We start from the raw sequence: 7,970 nt of genomic DNA on the forward strand, positions 1-7,970 counted from the left end.
ACCCAGATATAAATCCATCCACATATGAGCAGCTGATATTTGACAAAGGCTCAGTGTCAGTTAATTGGGGGAAAGATAGTCTTTCTAACAAATGGTGCTGGCATAACTGGATATCCATTTGCAAAAGAAAGAAACAGGACCCATACCTCACACCATGCACAAAAACTAAATCCAAGTGGATCAAAGACCTAAACATAAAGACTAAAACGATAAAGATCATGGAAGAAAAAATAGGGACAACCCTAGGAGCCCTAATACAAGGCATAAACAGAATACAAAACATTACCAAAAATGATGAAGAGAAACCCGATAACTGGGAGCTCCTAAAAATCAAACGCCTATGCTCATCTAAAGACATCACCAAAAGAGTAAAAAGACCACCTACAGATTGGGAAAGAATTTTCAGCTATGACATCTCAGACCAGCGCCTGATCTCTAAAATCTACATGATTCTGTCAAAACTCAACCACAAAAAGACAAACAACCCAATCAAGAAGTGGGCAAAGGATATGAACACACATTTCACTAAAGAAGATATTCAGGCAGCCAACAGATACATGAGAAAATGCTCTCGATCATTAGCCATTAGAGAAATGCAAATTAAAACTACGATGAGATTCCATCTCACTCCAACAAGGCTGGCATTAATCCAAAAAACACAAAATAATAAATGTTGGAGAGGCTGCGGAGAGATTGGAACTCTTATATACTGCTGGTGGAAATGTAAAATGGTACAACCACTTTGGAAATCTATCTGGCGTTATCTTAAACAGTTAGAAATAGAACTACCATACAGCCCAGAAATCTCACTCCTCGGAATATACCCTAGAGATACAAGAGCCTTCACACAGATATATGCACACCCATGTTTATTGCAGCTCTGTTTACAATAGCAAAAAGCTGGAAGCAACCAAGGTGTCCAACAACGGATGAATGGGTAAATAAATTGTGGTATATTCACACAATGGAATACTATGCATCGATAAAGAACAGTGACAAATCTGTGAAACATTTCATAACATGGAGGAACCTGGAAGGCATTATGCTGAGCGAAATTAGTCAGAGGCAAAAGGACAAATATTGTATAAGACCACTATTATAAGATCTTGAGAAATAGTAAAAACTGAGAAGAATACATACTTTTGTGGTTACGAAGGGGGGAGGGAGGGAGGGAGAGGGTTTTTTATTGATTAATCAGTAGATAAGAACTGCTTTGGGTGAAGGGAAAGACAACACTCAATACATGGAAGATCAGCTCAGTTGGACTGGACCAAAAGCAAAGAAGTTTCCGGGGTAAAATGAATGCTTCAAAGGTCAGCGGAGCAGGGGCGGGGGTCTGGGGAACATGGTTTGAGGGGACTTCTAAGTCAATTGGCAAAATAATTCTAGTATGAAAACATTCTGCATCCCACTTTGAAATGTGGCGTCTGGGGTCTTAAATGCTAACAAGCGGCCATCTAAGATGCATCAACTGGTCTCAACCCACCTGGAGCAAAGGAAAATGAAGAACACCAAGGTCACACGACAACTAAGAGCCCAAGAGACAGAAAGGGCCACATGAACCAGAGACCTACATCATCCTGAGACCAGAGAACTAGTTGGTGCCCGGCCACAATCGATGACTGCCCTGATAGGGAGCACAACAGAGAACTCCTGAGGGAGCGGGAGATCAGTGGGATGCAGACCCCAAATTCTCATAAAAAGACCATACTTAATGGTCTGACTGAGACTAGAGGAATCCCGGCAGCCATGGTCCCCAGACCTTCTGTTGGCACAGGACGGGAACCATCCCCGAAGACAACTCATCAGACATGAAAGGGACTGGTCAGTGGGTGGGAGAGAGATGCTGATGAAGAGTGAGCTAATTATATCAGGTGGTCACTTGAGAGTGTGTTGGCAACTCTTGTCTGGAGGGGGGATGGGAGGATAGAGAGAGAGGGAAGCTGGCAAAATTGTCACAAAAGGAGAGACTGAAAGGGCTGACTTACTGGAGTAAGATGTATGTAAATTTATATGTGACAGACTGATTGGATTTGTAAATGTTCACTTGAAGCTTAATAAAAGTTAATAAAAAAAAAAACCCAGAACATAGAAAAAATAATAACAAACTAGAGCATGTATCAAGAAAAGCACAAAAATATGTTGATAAATCCAATTCCAAATGCATCCTTTATAACATTAAACATAAATATAATAATTAATCTTGTCAAAGTCAAATATTTATTGACTGTATTCAATTGGATATATTTTTCAAGCAATGCAATACAGGCAACACAGAAAAATTAAAGAAGAAAAATGAAAAATTTATCCTGTGTTATTTTAACCAACTGATCAGCTAGCATGGCGATACAAAAGTCAGATAAAAAACGACTTTAGGGCTAAAGCAGTTTATTATTGTTGTAGTTAGTACCATTTTCTACATTTCTTACTGAGCAATTTTCCAATATTATTACTTGATGAATTAGATACATAATCTGGCCGATATGCCTACACACACACATACATTTATATTAAACAAATATGTGCACGTGTGTGTGTGTGTGTGTACCACCGCTCTCTTGTAATATGATTGTTTTATATGTGCTTGGATTCTGTGTGATGTATAAACAAACAATTGAACCTTGTGCAAAAACATGCAGTTATGTATTTCTAATAAAATGAGAGAATTTTGTCTTCCTTATCCAGGCAAAGCAGAGCCTGGGCACACTGGAGTCACGAGTCAAGAGGACAAATGCGCTGAGAGCTGGGAAACACGCAGCAGTTAATGCACCTGTATTCACCATCCACCAACTGGGAAGATTAAAAACTGCTACAAAAATGTTCAAAATGAAGGACAGGGTATAAAAAGACACAAAGGTACTCACCAGGACAAGGATGGCTCTGGTCTCAGGGGAAGACCTTGGAGAGATGTTGTTTCTACGAATGTGTTGGACCCTCTGCTTGTGTCTCTGCAGGATGAGAACCACGGAGCCGCTGAACCAGAGCGTGAGTCCCAAAGACACAACATCAGGGAATGCTAACAATAACGCATACAGTGAGTTTGCGGTTTTGTCAAGCGGAACAGAAGAACAGTATCTATAGTCTTTTTTGTTTGTGTTGGTTTCATTGCTACACTTGCTAGTCATATACATAGTAATGATGATATTGACCAGCATATGCAGGATCCAGCAAAGGATATTGGAGAAGCCCATGTACTTGGGAGCTTTCTCCTTAAGCTCTACCCACCTGGAGTTCCTGAAGCTAACGGTGATAGCCTGGAAGATACTCAAGAGACAGGTGCTGCCAATGGACACACCCCTTTCCACTCTGTGAACATAGAAAAGAAATTTGCATCCAAAATCATTGAGGAAATCTTTCCATCCAAAAGCTGCCATAGTCTGGGGGATGCCTTTACCCAGAATGACCACGGAGTTGGCTGCAGTCAGGTGCAGGACAATCAAGTCTGTAGGCGGTAACCTGCACTTAGTGAAGTAAAGAAAGATATACTGGAAAAGAAGAGAAAAATTCCCCAGAATACCAACTGTAGTCTGTAATAAGAAAACTGTTCCAAACGTCAAATCCAGAGAGGACATTCTCTCAGTTCCCAGTGACTGATATTTGTCTTCAGAGCCAGAGGGTCCTGCATGGGAAGATAAGACATGGGCCACATGTGTCATGTCAACTGAAATCCACTATTCTTAACCTACCATTGATTCCTACTTAGAAATGTTGACTTAAAGCTTTTCTTTCATTAAGAGGTTTCCAAGAGTTCAATGTATAACCTTTAAGGACCACTTAGAATGTATGCTATGAAGATGGTACATGTGATAACTTCTTCATTCTTCACCAATCTATAAGGCAGGCACTACTATTATGTTCATTACAAAGAAAAGGAAAACTTAGGCACAGAGAGGTTAAGTGATTTGTCTAAATTCATATGCTGGTTAGGGGCAGAGTGAGGACTTGAACCTGGCTGAGCTGGTTGCAAAGACAGTGCATTAAACACCATACTCTATTAAACAAGTGTGACGAATGACTTGGTGGTGGAGGCAAATGACTTTCTCTAACTTTTCAAGGGGGAGAATCATCATCAGCGTCAGACCAAGGCTGATTCCTATGAGGTGTATGTCAAACATACCTTCTCTCTACAAACTTTTTACCCATTCTGACGCCAGCTGTCCCTCTCATGGTACTCTACTTCTCTGCTCCCCAGTCCAGCTGGGGAAGTACAGTGCCATGAGAGGGACAGCTGGTTAGGTTTGGCAATTCTTGGAAATCGACACACAGAACTCACAGGCCATATTCGCAGTCATGGGGTTTATTAGGAAAATAATAGGCTACAACTTAGGATCGGTATCAGGAAGCATGTGGGCAAAATCACCCTTCTTAGTGCAAGACAACTTTCTCAGCTCAAGTATTTACATGAGAAATCACTGGACTCACTCTCACAAGTCAATGCCAATGAAAATGGACATTTCATAAGAAAATATGCTTTATTGTTATTGACTCCTTCAGCAGTGATAGGAGGTTAAAGAGAACAGTATACATGGAAAGAGAGTTTATGAGTCCCTCACAAATAAAAGCTTCAAGATTTGATGGTTAAGCAGACAGATTCTACAATTGCTTTAACTATCAGATATGAACTCCTAGTATCACAACGGGTAAGCACTCAGCTGCTAACTAAAAGCCAGTGGTTTGAACCCACCCAGCCACTCTGTGGGAGACAGACCTGGTAATCTGCTTCCGTAAATATTACAGGTAAGAAAACCCTATGGGGGCAGTTCTACTCTGTCACTTGGGGTTGATATTGCTCAGAATCAACTCAAAAGCCAACAACACAACATTAAGTAATTCAATGTTACTTACCTAATTCAAGAGCATCAAATGGTTACCACAGTCCTCTACAAATATATATCTATTTTGGCTGAATAGCCAGTAATAAACACTGGTTCCTTCTTGATTTTATTTTATTGTGGTAAAAACATAAGTAACAAAACATATGCCATCTCAACAATTTCCACCTGTCCAATTCAGTAACACTGATTACATTCTTCATGTTGCAGAACCATTCTATCCTTTTCCAAATCCTTCCACTATCATTAACATAAATTCAATGACCCCTAAGCAAAAACTCCACTTTTTGTCCTCCCTTCCATCCCTGGTGACCACTAATAACCTTTGTTTTCTACATACTAGCGTATTTCATGTAAGTGAGATCAAAGAGTATTTGTCCTCTGTGACTGACTTATTTTGCACAGGGTAATGTTTTCATTGTTCGCTCGTGTTGTGGTATGCCTTTGGACTTCATTTTTTTTTTTATGGCTGGGTAGTATTCCATTAGGTGTACGTACCATATTTTGTTTATCCATTCACGTATTGATCAGCACAAAGGCTTCTTAAGGCTGGGAGAGGAAATAAAAAGGAGACGAACACACGGCCCCTCGTGTACTTTCTGATCTGACTGATACTACCACCCATCCTGACCCAGCCTGATCCTCCACTCATTATCTGGGCCTCTCCATTTCCCCCTCCATCCTCTTCCACCATCTTAAACATACTTTGGAATAACAAGTTATTCTAGGTATGCCATTCTACACATAAACCAATATTAACCAGGCCGTGATGTTTCAGAAGCAGATCACCAGGTATTTCTTCTGAGGCACCTCTGGGTGGGTTTGAACTATCATTCTTTCAGTTAGCAGCCTGGTGCTTTAGTCACTGTGCCACCAGGAGCCATTTCCTGTAACAATTACTACTAAGAAAATCCTCAGGACATTTCTAATAGATTCTGTAGGGATGTAATGAGTTGGAATCGACTTGCCTGCACTTAACAGCAACAGTATTTATACACACACACATACATACACTGAAGTGTCCATTTGTGGCACAATCTGTTAAGTGCTCAACTTCTCACCAAAATTTTGGAGGTTCAAACCCACTCAAAGGCATTTCAGAAGGAAGACCTGGTGATTTGCTTCTGAGAAGTCACAATCTTTAAAGCCCCATGGGTTTGGCATCAATTGAATATCAAATAACAACATATATATATATTCATGAAGAAAGAAAGCGGTCATTCAAAAAACACAAGAGAAAGAAAAGACCTAAATGGATGTAGGAAGAGACTCTGAAACTTGCTCTTGAATGTTGAGTAGCAAAAGCAAAAGGAAAAAATGATGAAATAAAAGAGCCGCACAAAGATTTCAAAAGGCAGCTCTAGAAAACAAAGTAAAGTATTATGATGACATATGCAAAGATATAAAACCAAAAGGGAAGAATGTGCTCAGCATTTCTCAAGCTGAAAGAGTTGAAGAAAAAAATTCAAGCCTCCAGCTGCAATGCTGAAGGATTCAATGGGGAAAATATTAAATGATGCAGGGAGCATCAAAAGAAGATGGAATAAATACACAAACTCACTATACCAAGAAGAATTGGTCAGTGTTCAACCATTTCAGGAGGTAACATATGATCAGGAATCAATGGCACTGAAGGAAGAAATCCAAGCTGAATTGAAGGCATTGGCTAAAAGCAAGGCTCCAGAATTGATGGAATACCAATTAAGCTGTTTCAACAAATGGATGCAATGCTGGAAGTGCTCACTCATCTATGCCAAGAAATTCGGAAGACAGCTACCTGACCAACTGACTGAAAGAGATCCGTATTTATGCCTATTCCCAAGAAAGGTGATCCAACCAAACATAGAAATTACTGAACAGCATCATTATTAATATCACACTCAAGCAAAACTTTGCTGAAGATCATTCAAAAGCTGCTACAGCGGTATATTGACAGGGAGCTGCCAGAAATTCAAGCCAAATTCAGAAGAGGATGTGGAACCAGGGATATCATTGCTGAAGCCAGATGGATCCTGGCTGAAAGTAAAGAATACCAAATAGATGTTTACTTGCATTTTATTGACTATGCTAAGATATTTGACTGTGTGGATCATAACAAACTGTGGATAACATTGTGAAGAATGGGAATTCCAGAATACTTAATTGTACTCATTAGGAATCTCTACATGGATCAAGAGGCAGTTGTTCAAACAGAACAAGGGGATACTGTGCGGTTTAAAGTCAGGAAATGTGCACGCCAGGGTTGTATCCTTTCACCATACTTACTCAACCTGAATGCTGAGCAAATAATTGGAGAACCTAGACTATCCAAAGAACAGGGCATCAGAATTGGAGGAAGACTCATTAATAACCTGCATTACACAGGTAACACAACCTTGCTTGCTGAAAGTGAAGAGAACTTGAAGCACTTATTGATGAAGATCAAAGACCACAGCCTTCAGTATAGATTAAACCTTATCATAAAGAAAACAAAAATCCTCACAAGTGGACCAGTAAGCAACATCATGATAAATGGAGGAAAGATTGAAGTTGTCAAAGATTTCATTTTACTTGGATCCACAGCCAACACCCACAGGAGCAGCAGTCAAGAAACAAAAAGACGCATTGCATTGGGCAAATTGGCTGCAAGAGATCTCTTTAAAGTGTTAAAAAGCAAAAATTGTCACCTTGAGGACTAAGGTGCACCTGACCCAAGTCATGGTGTTATCAATCCTCTCTTACGCATGCAAAAGCTGGACAATGAATAAGGAAAACCAGTGAAGAATTGACACCTTTGAATTCCAGTGCTGGCGAACAATATTGAATATATCATGGACTGCCAGAAGAACGAACAAATCCGTAAGACCAGAATGCTCCTTAGAAGCAAGGATGGCAAGACTGGGACTCACATACTTTGGACATGTTATCAGGAGGAATCAGTCCCTGGATAAGGACATCATGCTTGGTAAAGTGGAGGGTCAGTGAAAAAGAGGAAGAAGCTCACTGAGATGGATTGACACAGTGGCTGCAACAATGGGCTTCAAACATAGCAACAGTTGTGAGGATGGCCCAGGACTGGACAATGTTTTGTTCTGTTGTACATAGGATCACTATGAATCGGCACCTAACGACAACAAATGCATATATACATACACATAT

General features: G+C 40.2%; 1 protein-coding gene across 1 annotated transcript; it reads right to left on the minus strand.

Moving 5' to 3' along the window:
* Positions 1–1,902: 1,902 nt before the first annotated feature.
* Positions 1,903–3,572, minus strand: LOC100654002 (vomeronasal type-1 receptor 4-like). Its single transcript, XM_003406412.3, has one exon. The coding sequence runs from the start codon at positions 3,570–3,572 to the stop codon at positions 2,640–2,642; it is 933 nt and encodes a 310-aa protein (XP_003406460.1). The 3' UTR covers positions 1,903–2,639.
* Positions 3,573–7,970: the final 4,398 nt, after the last annotated feature.

The sequence above is a fragment of the Loxodonta africana genome, chromosome 11, assembly GCF_030014295.1.
Source record: "Loxodonta africana isolate mLoxAfr1 chromosome 11, mLoxAfr1.hap2, whole genome shotgun sequence".
Classification (NCBI taxonomy): Eukaryota; Metazoa; Chordata; class Mammalia; order Proboscidea; family Elephantidae; genus Loxodonta; species Loxodonta africana.